Consider the following 13,378-nt stretch of genomic DNA (forward strand, 5'->3'; position numbering starts at 1 on the left):
AGCGCTCGATGCTGCAAGTTGGGCAGCAAACCGTTACACTGCACCTACTTCTGAGTTTGGTGTCATCAAAGATGGCGATTTGCTGAGTGCTCATGGACACATCTCATGGTCATGGATAAATATTATCTTGCTTGAACTTGTGGTTATATTTGGGGTTTAATGTAATTTCTGTTTTACTTTTGAATATTTTAAAACACAGCTGCAATTGAAGCGCAAAGGGGAAACCGCGTTAGCTACCGCAACAATGCAAATCACGTTAAAAACACTGCAACAGCAGACCATTCAAATTGACATAGACCCAGATCAAACGGTAAGTGCCCATTTGTTCATAATAATGCCAGCTGTGTGCGTTTTATCTAGCCCGCTTGGCTAACTATCTTTTTTGTTATTTGCACGAAAGACCAAATTAATTGGTCCCAGATTGTTATCAATTCGGATAATACAACTAACATAGGCTAATGCTAGCTAGCTAGATGTTATTGACACCCCTAGCATTAGCTAACTAGCTAGTTCTTAGCTAGTTAGCTTGCAAGCTAATGTGTATCAATTTGCTAACCCAATGTTGAGTCTCATTATTAGCTAGCTATGTAAGTTATTATCCGCTAAAACATCAGTTAGCTTGCTACATGACTAGCTAACGTTAGTTATCCCTCATCACGTTAGCTTTAGCTAACTATCTAGCGTTAGCTAGACAGCCATATTACTAGCTATCTAGCTACGTTATCTATTTTAGTTATTGGTGATGCATGTCCAGTTGGATGATTAATTAGCAATATTCTAGCAGACATTTACTAGCTGGGTCATAAAGAGTGGAAATAGCTAGCTAGCTAAGTTACATCATGATAGGTAAACCGCAATGTAAATAGTTGGGCAATTCAAACAGTCAATGTTAGCGAGCAACTTTTAGGTCGCAATGTGTTTAACAATTAAAGCAAGGCTGAACAGCTTCTTTTTGGTTTCTACAGGTGAAGGCACTGAAGGAGAAGATAGAAGCAGAGAGGGGAAAAGATAACTTCCCAGTGTCTGGACAGAAGCTCATATATGCTGGCAAAATCCTGCAAGATGACACACCTATTAAAGACTACAAAATTGACGAGAAGAATTTTGTTGTAGTTATGGTATCTAAGGTACATTTCCCTAATCCATTTTACTTGGACTCTTAATGAGCTGCATCAGCATGTTTTGGGGTTACATGATTGTCTACATAGATAACAGTAATAGCCTGTTTATATCTCCTCTGGATCTAGGCAAAGTCTGCCACAGCTGCTTCAACACCTTCCTCAGAGGCACCCAAGGCCCCTGTCCAGGACTCTGGGTCCTCGTCGTCTGCGGGCCCGGCCCCTGCAGCCATCCCTATCCCCCCAGAGGAGCCCACACCTACAGTCGCAGAGCCCCCAGCTCCAGCCAGGTAGGCAGACAGAAGACAGCCGTATAACTGATATTAACTTAGACAGTCTGCCAAATTGGAGAGAGTAATAAAGTAAGCTTGAGGTCTGTTCAGGAGGGTGGAGCGTTACAGAACTCTTTGCATAGACACATTTTGTGTAGGACAAATATGACCTAAACATCATGCAACATTTATTACATTTCTATCTGCAACATTTTGTAGTTTTTTCATCTTACTGAATACACCCCCTGTAGTCCCTGTAGCTCAGTTGGTAGAGCATGGGGTTTGCAACTCAAGGATAGTGGGTTCATTTCCCGGGACAACCCATACGTAAAATGTATGCACACATGACTAAGTCGCTTTGGATAAAAGCGTCTGCTAAATGGCATATATTATTTACGGCCACAATATACCACTGAATGGGTTGACTGGATTTTTGACCCTGTCGTTCTGTTTGCAGCTCAGACCTCAGTGTGGAGGTTCAGGGGGGAGATGCCTCCTCTGCCTTGGGTGAGTGATGGACTTCGACCTGGCTATGTGATTAATGTGTCAGTGTGGAATGTATCTGCTGTGTTGCTAGATTGATGATAGCATGTAGTATGGGCATGGGAATTTGTAAGATGCCTTCTAGCAGCTGTGTGTTTATGTGTGTAAATATTGTCCATTGTAACTCGGGTAAATAGTTATCAACTTGTTTCTTTTGGTCAGTGACAGGAGCGGAGTATGAGACCATGCTGACAGAGATCATGTCTATGGGCTATGAGAGGGAGAGAGTGGTAGCTGCTCTCCGGGCCAGCTTCAACAACCCCCATCGGGCCGTGGAGTACCTCCTCACTGTGAGAGCCGTCAACACACCACACAACTACCTAGGATACACAATACTGTGCAACCAGGCACCATACACCATGACTCTGCAAAATGACACTGAACAATAGCCCCAAAAAATACCATGAATGTAAAATTACACTGTACAGCATGGCACCATATTTGATGAAACTTTAACATAGCAGCATGTACAATGTGCTGAGTATTTGCTGCTGTGTGTTTCCAGGGCATTCCTAGCAGTCCGGTCCAAGAGACTAATCCCCCAGCACAGCTTCCTGCATCTGCCCGCACAGGCACAGAGACCCCTACTGTAGCTGAGGGTGAGTCCATCTGCCTATATCTCTGCTATAGTATTACATCTACTGTACAGTTCATTCTGGAACTGTTTTTAGACCCCTTGACTTTTTCCATGATTTGTTACGTTACAGCCTTATTCTGAAATGGATTAAATGTTTTTTTCCCCCTGATCGATCTACACACAATACCCCACAATAGCAAGCAAAAACAGGATTTTAATAAATACAATAAAAAGATCACATTTATATACAGTTGAAGTCGGAAGTTTACATACACCTTAGCCAAATACATTTAAACTCCGTTTTTCACAATTCCTGACATTTAATCCTAGTAAAGTTCCCTGTTTCAGGTCAGTTAGGATCACCACTTTATTTTAAGAATGTGAATTATCCAAATAATAGTAGAGATTTATTTCAGCTTTTATTTCTTTCATCACATTCCCAGTGGGTAAGAAGTTTACATACACTCAATTAGTATTTGGTACCATTGCCTTTAAATTGTTTCACTTGTGTCAAACGTTTCGGGTATCCTTCCACAAGCTTCCCACAATAAGTTGGGTGAATTTTGACCCATTCCTCCTGACAGAGCTGGTGTAACTGAATCAGGTTGGTAGGCCTCCATACTCGCACACACTTTTTAAGATCTGCCCACACATTTTCTATGAGATTGAGGTCAGGGCTTTGTGATGGCCACTCCAATACCTTGACGTTGTTGTCCTTAAGCCATTTTGCCACAACTGTGGAAGTATGCTTGGGGTCATTGTCCATTTGGAAGACCCATTTGTGACCAAGCGTTAACTTCCTAACTGATGTCTTGAGATGTTGCTTCAATATATCCACATAATTTTCCTTCTAATGATGCCATCTTTTTTTTGTGAAGTGCACCAGTCTGTCCTGCAACAAAGCACCCCCACATCATGATGCTGCCACCCCTGTGCTTCACGGTTGGGATGGTGTTCTTTGGCTTGCAAACCTCCACCTTTTTCCTCCAAACATAACAATGGTCATTATGGCCAAACAGTTCTTTTTTTGTTTCATCAGACCAGAGGACATTTCTCCAAAAAGTACGATCTTTGTCCCCATGTGCAGTTGCAAACCATAGTCTGTTTTTTTTATGGGGGTTTTGGAGCAGTGGCTTCTTCCTTGATGAGCAGCCTTTCAGGTTATGTTGATATAGGGGACTCTTTTTACTGTGGATATAGATACTTTTGTACCGGTTTCCTCCAGCATCTTCACAAGGTCCTTTCCTTTTCGCACCAAAGTACATTCATCTTTAGGAGACAGAACGCGTCTCCTTCCTGAGCGGTATGACGGCTGCGTGGTCCCACCTCCAATTGACTCAAATTATGTCAATTAGCCTATCAGAAGCTTCTAAAGCCATGACATCATTTTCTGGAATTTTCCAAGCTGTTTAAAGGCTCTTCATCAAGGATCTCTCTACTTTGCTCTGTTCATCTTTCTCTTGATCTTTACTAGTCTCCCAGTCCCTGCCACCGAAAAACACCCCCACGGCATGATGCTGTCACCACCATGCTTCACCGTAGGGATGGTGCCAGGTTTCCTCCAGATGTGACACTTGGCATTCAGGCCAAAGAGTTCAATCTTCATTTCATCAGACCAGAGAATCTTGTTTCTCATGGTCTGAGAGTCCTTTAGGTGCCTTTTGGCAAACTCCAAGTGGGCTGTCATGTGCCTTTTACTGAGTTGTGGCTTCCGTCTGGCCACTCTACCACAAATGCCTGATTGGTGGCGTGCTGCAGAGATGGTTGTACTTCTGGAAGATTCTCCCATCTCCACAGAGGAACTCTGGAGCTCTGTCAGTGACCATCGGTTTCTTAGTCACCTCCCTGACCAAGGCCCTTCTCCTCCTATTGCCCAGTTTGACCGGGCGGCCAGCTCTAGGAAGACTCTTGGTGGTTCCAAACTTCTTCCATTTAAGAATGGAGGACACTGTGTTCTTGGGGACCTTCAATGCTGCAGAACTTGTTTGGTACTTTTCCCCAGATCTGTGCCTCGACACAATCCTGTCTTGGAGCTCTACGGACAGTTCCTTTGACCTCATGGCTTGGTTTTTACTCTGACATGCACTGCCATCTGTGGGACCTTATCTAGACAGGTCTTTCCAATCAAATTGTAGAAAAATCTCAAGGATGATCAATGTAAAGTGGATTCACCTGAGCTCAATTTCGAGTCTCATAGCAAAGGGTCTGAAATAAATAAAACATTTGCAGAAAAATTCTAAAACCTGTGGGGTATTGTGTGGAGAGTGATGAGGAAAACATTTGATCAATTTTAGAATATGGCTGTAACACAACGTGGAAAAACTCAAGGGGTCTGAATACTTTCCAAATGCACTGCATATCAGATGAGATTGTTGGAAAGATGGGCATGGTTTATGTGCATTTTCCCTAGTAAGTGTTGTAATCTATATCTACTGTATGTATCAACGGGTTCTCTTCTGTAAATATTCTGTTTGTGTTGCAGGAGAAAACCCTCTGGAGTTCCTGCGTTCCCAGCCTCAGTTCCAGAGCATGAGGCAGGTGATCCAGCAGAACCCCTCACTGCTGCCAGCTCTGCTCCAACAGCTGGGCCGGGAGAACCCACAGCTCCTACAGGTAACACACATACACCATGCACTACACACACTGATGGCACCACCACTCATACTAGCTTGCGTCACACACTCCCTATAGTGACACCTCCCATGTTTTGTGATTTCACAATGTATGTTCTGCCTGTTGCTGATTGCTGTCTACCTATCTTTCCCTATTGATAAAAATCAACAACAGCAAATCAGCCAGTACCAGGAGCTGTTCATCCAGATGCTGAATGAGCCGGCGGGGGAGGTAGGAGACGTGCCTGAGGTGGGGGACCTGGGTGCTGCAGTGGAGGAGGGAGCTCCAGTCAACTACATTCAGGTCACACCTCAGGAGAAAGAAGCCATCGAGAGGGTGAGGGGAGCTAAAGACCTCTCAATGCACTGTTTAGGGCATAAGATGGCTTCAACTGACAAGAAGACTAGCTAAGAAATGCATACATTGTGACCTTTCTGGTGAGAAATAGTAATGAAATGTTATGTTTTTTTCTCTCTCCTGTCTCAGTTAAAAGCGTTGGGTTTCCCCGAGGCGCTGGTGATCCAGGCCTACTTTGCCTGTGAAAAGAACGAGAACCTAGCGGCCAACTTCCTCCTGAACCAGGGCTTTGAGGATGAATGAGAGGCGCTGGCCTGCCCTCCTCTCCAGCCCAGCACAAGGACTGCACCCCACTGTAGAGCAACGATCTTCAGGTCATTTCAGAGGGGGAGGGAGAGTTATTAGTTTGGGGGGGGGGGGGGTCTTACAAGCTACACAAAGTATATGTTGATCTAAGGGTGAAAGAGGAATAATGAGATCCACTTGAATTCCAATGGAATGTGTGGGATTTGTTTAGGGCAGATAGATGTATATTGAGATTTTAGAAGAGCTTTGGGAATGGGAAGGAGGGGGCTGAAGGCTTTGCGGAGTGTGTGTACATGTCTGTGTGTGTGTGTGTGTGTGTGTGTGTGTGTGTGTGTGTGTACAGGTGGATGCCATTCAATTAAGGTGCAAAGTCATTGATATGCATATCTAAGCTTGTTAATGCTGTAGCTGGTTGTAATGGAAGCACATTCTCCTTGATGCACTTCTACAATGTTGGTGTATTGAGGCAAGAGGGGAAAGAGAAACTAAACTGACGGTCATGAAGAGTCCGCTTGTGGTCTGTTCACTTGATTGCACCAGTCCCTCACATTTCCTTTGCCATTCAAAAACCAACCACATAGCAAAACACATTTCTCATCCCATGATATTGTCATATAGGCAAGTACATTTCACCAGTGGCCAGGCTATGTTATATATGGGGTCCCCTCACTACACCTCAAAGCTAGCGCTTTTAGTTTTCACTCAGATATCCATGATCTCTCTGGGTGTGGAAATGCTCAACATCCTGAGTAAATCGAGTGGTATAGAACAACCAAAATGACAAATGGATGTGTGTATGCTCACAGGTACAGGTACATTACTGTGTGGATATGTGTCTGAAAATTAAGTTTTGCTGAAAGGTGCACAGTCCTCTCTAGTGTTACGTCTCTGATGAGCTGACCAACTCTGACCTTACCTTTACATATAATCCTCTGAAGGGGGGGAAGAGAGAGATGGCAGGGACCAGTCCTGGGATGCTGAAGTTACTCAATTACCTCTTTCCCAAGGCTGAGGAGTAGACACACCACCTTTCTCATAGGATCTGATTAATAGTACACACGAAGGGCAGCTCAAATACAACGGGACCAGCTGGTCTTGAGACACTAAGGGCTGGATTCAGCCCGTATCGTGTAAAAATGTAAGAGTAATTCCCTGTTGAGCCGACATATGCAGCATTTACCATGAATGCAGTCTCGGCGACTGTGGGAACATTGCCTTTAAATTGTCAATAGCGCTATAAAGCGGATATTCAGCACTACGGATTGAATAGAGCCCAAAATGTCCAGTAAGAACAAGGGTCCACATGAAGGTTGTCCGTATAAAGTCTTTATTAAACCAGGACCCAGTCATAGCCAATCATTGTCATCATCCACAGCCTGAATGAGCCTATTCAGACTATTCAACAGTCTTTAGTGATGAGGTGAATCTGAAGTTTAAACCGGCTATCGCCTAGCTTTAACCACCTGTTTCCAACTGAGATAGTAAAACATGAGGCTTGGTTGACACATGCCTTATTACACTAAGGATTCTCAGTGTTTTGAGATGTTGCTATTGTGAGTTTTCTGAGGGAACGGAGGGTACCAAGAAATGTGTGGTTTTATCAATACTCACTTTTATCAAGGTATGTTTTCTCTTTAACTTAACATGGCAGGAGTTTAATGGGTCTATGAAGAGACAAGCTTTTATGAGTTTGGATTGAACAGATGCATTCAAATGTATTGACTCCCTTGCACAGAATTTCCTGTTTTCTCTTTTCAAAACTGGTTGAATGGCTATTTTTTACCCTGCAGGCACCTTCAACATGCCACAAGTAGGATCAATTACACTCAAACCAAATTCATTGTGCATTTAGTTCAGGCCATTTTTGACTTAAGTGAAACATTTCAGTTTTGATTTATTTATTGGACCTTTGAAACAAATACACATGTGAACAAAGTTTTCAATCTCAACTTATTTTAAAGGAATAGTGATCATGACAATATGTTTGACTGCATCTGTTTTTGTGAACATGGCTTTTACTGACACTGGCATTTTACAGCATCAACATGATCCGCTTCAATGCTCAGCTTCATTAAACATCAATATATCATTGCTTCTTATGTTTTATTTCATGCCAAACACTCCCGTATGCATCACATTCTTGGTCTTGACAATGACTGAGGCCAAATGAAATGAAACTCAACTTGATCTTATGGAATACACAGTATTACAGGAAATGTAATTTATACACACTCCAGTTCAAGTCCAGGCATTTCGGTATCATGTGGGAATGAGTAGTGCTACTCCTGTGGACTTGACCCTCCATTATCAGTATTGGTAAGTAGATTTTCTGATAAGCAGTGAAACTATTTTGGCCTCTTACCCCACTCTATAACATGATGCAACTCTAGGGTTCTCATCCCCAGCACAGGCAAATCACCTAACCAATCAAACAGCAATCTGAAAATAAGCAGACAGAAACAGGTGAGTTACAGTCAAGAACATCCTTTTATTCAAGTGTTGCTCTTTTCAAACTGTTTTTATTATTATGGAAAAGAAACTGTAATTAACACATGCATTTCACCATGGGCTCTGGGAGGTGTATTCCTGAGGGAGGGAAGCTGCACTGAGGGGTGCGGTGGGAGCTTAGGGGGTGGGGGGCAAGGCCAGCTGGGGGTTCACTCTACACAACACGAAACACGGCCCTACACACTTTTAAAAATAAACCCAAAGGGGAAAAAAAAAAAATGGAGGGCCAGGGAGAGACAGCTCTCTGGTGCTGCAGGGCAAGATAGGTAGGGTCCAATGTTCTGCCCAAGCAAAGCACACACTGAAACCTGTCACTCTGGCTTCTCGACTGCCGCTTTACTTGTCAAGGCTAATACTGCTGCTGGCTGCAATCACTTACAATAAAAACATGCATATTCTTGTAGGAAACGAGTAGGCCCTCTATCAAGCCCACTCTTGATTTTGCTGGTGGAATTTCAAGGTGCTTTAACTGTACCACATGTCACATACAGTGTATAGAACCATATGACTTTAGTCTGTAATTGTTCTCACTGTTCATTTGGGGTTCTAGTAAATGGGTGTAATGGTTCTCTTGATTGTGGATCTGAGCCTGCCAGTCTACCTGGGCTGGAACCATTCTGTTATTTAGGTGCTTAGTCATTTCAGGTACTTTTTTCACTTGTTTTAATAGCTGGTCTCATACAACCACTAGAAAGGTGCATCATTAAATGGTCTCAATGTAGCATTGCTGCATAAGATATGAAAATCCAAATTCTGTAAAAAAAATAATTGATAAAAACAAGAATTAAAAACCTGCCTATTCTACCCCAGTTGCCATGCAGCTCCCTTGCCCATTCAGAGGGACATTCCTATGTGTATTTTATCTCCACGTTGTGATATGTTATCAAATACATCCCAGTGAAAAACTAGGCACCCTCACAGACCCTCTCCTCGCCACACCCCAAGAGCCCACCCGGTGTAACTTGTTCACTTACATTAGCTGTTCAATGGAGAAGCTGAAGAGATCGGTATGGTATACAATGTGAAGCATACAGACAAGAATAACATGTGAGCTAACTGCATTCTGCTCAGACAAAGTTTAGCTTTTTTTTTACCCCTCCATTCAGAGAAAAGGGGTTTGGGGAGGGATAAGGAGGGTAACGCAGCTACAGACTACTCCAGTGTCCAAGAGAGACAGAAGACAAGATACAGGAAGACAAGCAAGACAGATTTTTTTTTTTTGCTTTTCTTAATTATTCAACAATAAAAATAACTAAATCACACCAATTTCCTTTAGTACTATATATACTGCTTTGAAAAGCTTGAAGGAGAGGATATAGAAGAAATATGAAGGAGGGGACTTTTTTGAGACGGGCACTCAGGATTACAAGATGGAGTCTGTGAACAAAAGGCACTTTTTAGGGACAACCTTTAAGATGCTCTGATTCTAACACTACATCACCAAACAAATATTTAGAATCATTTACACTGCGGATTGGGAGTGGAAGGGGGAAGGGTTCACTTCTTTGATTTAAACCTGCTCTCATCCTTTCTGTGCTCAAAATACACCTTATACTCTCTCACCTCTTGTTTGGGTTTGAGATAGGAGTCTACTAATCAACTAAACCTACCAAAATGTATTTCACATTACACCTCCCATCTCTCCAAACGCTGTTAATCACTTTGTGGTTGAGCTAACACTTAGAAAAATGGATTCCATATCTGATGCATCTCCCAAAATGGGGAAGATCTTGTCTGTGTCCCAAACTTGATTACTTTGGTTGGCCAGTTTTAAACATGTCCACAGTTTAGAAAATTGGATGCAAGTTGCAATTTATGTGTTAAATAGGTCATGTTTTAGTCAGTTCTCTGGTGATACTGACATGGCCCAGATGTCCATTACATCAGGCCTTTCCCACTAGTTCATCATCCCATTGTCAGGATAACCATCTAATCAAACTAAACAGAACAGTCCTCTTCCTGCTATGGGATAAAGGTTGAAGAAAAATGCCTTTTGTCACAACCTTTTCATATAATGAACCCCTCCCCCCTTGGTAAATACAAAAAGAGAAATAGAATAATGCATGTTTCCTAAAATGTGCTTTATGATAACACTTAATTTTGTTTATTACTATTTATGTATAATAGAGTTTGAATGTACTTTATTTCGTAAAAAGCACCAGTTTCATTTAGTGATATATATTTTTGTTTTGCTAAATTGTTCCTTCAGCCCTCCCAGATTTAGAAAACAAATCATTACAAATACATTTTTTTAAATGAATAAGGAAAAAAAATAAAACTCATTTTCAATTTACAAAGACTGGGATTTTTTTTGTTTGCCCTCGTGTTTAGAGTCCCGGAGCTAGTGGACTTAAAACAAAAAAAATAGAGGGTTTAGCCTCTCTTTTCTCGTGACACCCTCAAACAATCTCTAACAGACAAACACAATTTATCTACCCAAGGCATTGCACATGGCTCAATCAACATACATACATTTTTTTCAACAATACTTCCCAAACAAGAAAGAATAACCAAAATCTAATCTGTTATTTTCCTTGACTACAATGTCACTTTATTGTTTGCTATATAAATCATGTATCTATAGTATTTGCCATGGAAACTTTTTGCTATTAGATGTAGGTGTGGGTGTAGGGACTGGTACTTTTGCTCTAATCAGATATTTAAGATGCATCAATTGACTGTGCCATGCTTCAAAAAATAACTAGACTGCCACAGAGCTTATTTTGCAAATAAAAAAATGTATATATCTATAAATATATATGTGTGTATATATAAAGATGATTGCAATTATTCAGTGAGCTGTCACTGTTTTTCTCCCCAGACATAGCATTTCACCACCATTCACTATTAGCTTATATGTGAGAAAAAGAACCTGAATTCATGTTTAACAAATTGCATAATGGGAATACAGAGGCACTTCCATAGATTAGAAAAGAAATCACCATAGCCATCATAATTCTTATTCAGCAGTGCTAGTTCTCTATCAAGCTGATGAGATGGTTGCCATCTGGCAACATTGTTTCCCTGCAGTGAAGTACATGGCCAGGCAGTCCAGTTATTTTGTGAGGTTGGTGATTTGAGCTGATGTTGAACTGAATCTTAGTAATGTTAGGAATTCAAATAAAAAGTGAATGATTAAAAACAAAAGGTTTCCTCAGAGATTTCCCTATGTTAAGACTTCCCTTTACAGTCAATCTGGCCTGGGCTGGGTGGTTGTAACTGCTACTTATACTGTAAGTTTGCATGTGAGTGTGTGAGTTTGTCAAGTGGAGCTGTGCTAAGTGTGTTCATTTAATTTGTCCCTCTTGATTTCAAAAGGTTGAACTTTTGGCTGGTAAGGTATCTTTAGGGCAGTTTGATCTATAAGGGCTGATTGAACAGAACGAACATGCTGGATAGGATGGGGAGCTGAGATCGTGTCAGGGAAAAGAGGCGACCATAGCACCCTGCCAGACCATCTCAATATGGCCTCTGACTTCATCCTAGGCTCTCCTCCCCAAACATGGGAACAAACATGTCACATCATTTTGCTCCGCAGCGTGGCTCTCTGCTCTTGGAACAGGGGCAGTCTGGGAGTGTAAACAAAAAGGGTCAACTTCAGGGAGATGGGAGGGAGGTGGACTTTGGGCCCTCAGCAACCTAATGTCACTGTTTCACTACATGGTACTGAACACTGACAGAATCACCCTTCCTGGCAATACCACTCGAAGTCTCGCTCCCACCCGCTGTATTTCTCAATAAGGTGCTGTCATTCAAACACATTTTTTAAAGCGGACAAATTCAGAGGGACAAGTCCAATAAGAGAAGAAACAAAAAATAAAACAATTCTGTGCAAAAGGGAATATTACTACTACAGCTGTGTAGTTCTGGGTGTTAAAGCAGAGGCCTGTATTTTTAACTAAGTATGTGTGTTGGGTTCTGTGTCTACAACAAGGGGCAAAAAGAGTGTACTGGAAACGTGTGAATAGCATGTGTTATAGACGTAATAACACCACTTGGGCCCGGTGTGTGTGTGTATATATGTGTGTTACAAATGGCATTCATCATTCAAATGAAAGTGGGTATACTTAGCACTTGATTATTGTCGCAGTTGTAGTTTTGCAAGAGTGAACTGGGCAATTGCATTTTGCTTTACTTGGGTTTGGGTTCTTCTGCTGGGATGCTGGTTAGAGTGGAGGCCTTGTGTTGCTGAACTGTAGGCTGAGACTTTTCATATCATGTTTTTTTCTCTTTCATTAATAATAACAATACAATCATAGGTAAGCCTGTTTTTCCCCCATGCCATGTAGGTGTAATAGTGGACATGAGATTTGTGTTAATTCAGCTTGTAGTGCAACCTTTAGGATATGTTTTGGCATGGTTTCTGTCTTGTTAGTAATGGGGCTGATTAGGTCAATGGTTATAAGACTGGGAAATATTGGTCAATTGACAGTGTGTTGAGTGACAGGGAGACATCACATTAGCATGGACTGCTACATATTTCACTGGAACCTAATGGGTTTGTTTTGTGGGTGATTTGACAGTGGGGAGCGTACCTCATTTAAATTATGGCGTGTTTTGTGCCTTCAAGAGAGTGATTGGATGTTCCCTTCAATTTCAATCCCCACTCCTACATCCGTTTTTTTGACTGTTGAACAGTTGCTTTTCCCAGCCATTGCACAATGTGTCCTTGTTCCGAAGTAGAAGGTGACCTTTTTTCTCTTCAGGTTCCTCTTTTTGTGTTGCCGTGTTTTGCTGGTTCGGTGGTTTTGAGAGATGATGACTTGTCCTCTGCCTCTCCCAAATCCTATGATCCTCCCGTCTTAAAAATGGGGGGGGGGGGGGGGGGGGTCCCTCTGTTTAGGTAATTGGGTCCAGAGTTCCTCTACTAGTATCATGCTAAGATTTCCTGGGTTGCTTTACTTTTTATGTGAGACATAAGGATCGTTGGGCAATTTCCTGTGGGTTATTTTTCTGTTTTCCATGTTTCAATTCCCAATTGTAATGAAAGATTCTAGACGCTGGTTTGCAGACAGGTCATGTCAGAGGAACCAAGACTGTTAAATAGAAAAAAAAGAGGACATTGTTAACAGGATCCGCCCCTTTTTTCAATTTTCGCTTAAAATGACATACCCAAATCTTAACTGCCTGTAGCTCAGGCATTG

The 13,378-nt window shown here is 41.9% G+C and overlaps 2 protein-coding genes across 17 annotated transcripts in view; one reads left to right on the forward strand and one right to left on the reverse strand.

Moving 5' to 3' along the window:
- On the forward strand, positions 1 to 7,815 carry LOC110538316 (UV excision repair protein RAD23 homolog A). Of its 2 annotated transcripts, none has more exons than XM_021625053.2 (9): positions 1 to 310; positions 966 to 1,127; positions 1,248 to 1,408; positions 1,848 to 1,897; positions 2,102 to 2,223; positions 2,439 to 2,532; positions 4,993 to 5,123; positions 5,298 to 5,459; positions 5,610 to 7,815. In XM_021625053.2, the coding sequence occupies exons 1-9, from the start codon at positions 245 to 247 to the stop codon at positions 5,721 to 5,723; spliced, it is 1,062 nt and encodes a 353-aa protein (XP_021480728.2). In that variant the 5' UTR covers positions 1 to 244; the 3' UTR covers positions 5,724 to 7,815. The 2 variants fall into 2 exon arrangements, with proteins under 2 accessions (XP_021480728.2, XP_021480727.2); XM_021625052.2 differs by having other exon boundaries at positions 2 to 310; positions 2,096 to 2,223.
- Positions 7,816 to 8,194: 379 nt separating this feature from the next.
- Positions 8,195 to 13,378, reverse strand: part of nfixa (nuclear factor I/Xa) — a 129,111-nt gene continuing 123,927 nt past the window's right edge. For all 15 annotated transcript variants that reach the window (XM_036938517.1, XM_036938512.1, XM_036938511.1 and 12 more), the window contains one exon: positions 8,195 to 13,270. In XM_036938517.1, coding sequence (XP_036794412.1) covers positions 13,256 to 13,270 — 15 coding nt within the window. In that variant the 3' untranslated portion in view covers positions 8,195 to 13,255. The remainder of the gene's footprint in view (positions 13,271 to 13,378) is intronic.

Source organism: Oncorhynchus mykiss, chromosome 12 (genome assembly GCF_013265735.2).
Source record: "Oncorhynchus mykiss isolate Arlee chromosome 12, USDA_OmykA_1.1, whole genome shotgun sequence".
In the NCBI taxonomy this organism is placed as follows: Eukaryota; Metazoa; Chordata; class Actinopteri; order Salmoniformes; family Salmonidae; genus Oncorhynchus; species Oncorhynchus mykiss.

Coding starts and splice junctions, on each gene's coding strand:
- LOC110538316 (XM_021625052.2), top strand. CDS start 245: ATGCAAATCACGTTAAAAACACTGCAACAGCAGACCATTCAAATTGAC. Junction 1,128..1,247: donor TTGTAGTTATGGTATCTAAG/GTACATTTCCCT, acceptor CTCTGGATCTAG/GCAAAGTCTGCCACAGCTGC. Junction 1,898..2,095: donor AGATGCCTCCTCTGCCTTGG/GTGAGTGATGGA, acceptor TCTTTTGGTCAG/TGACAGGAGCGGAGTATGAG.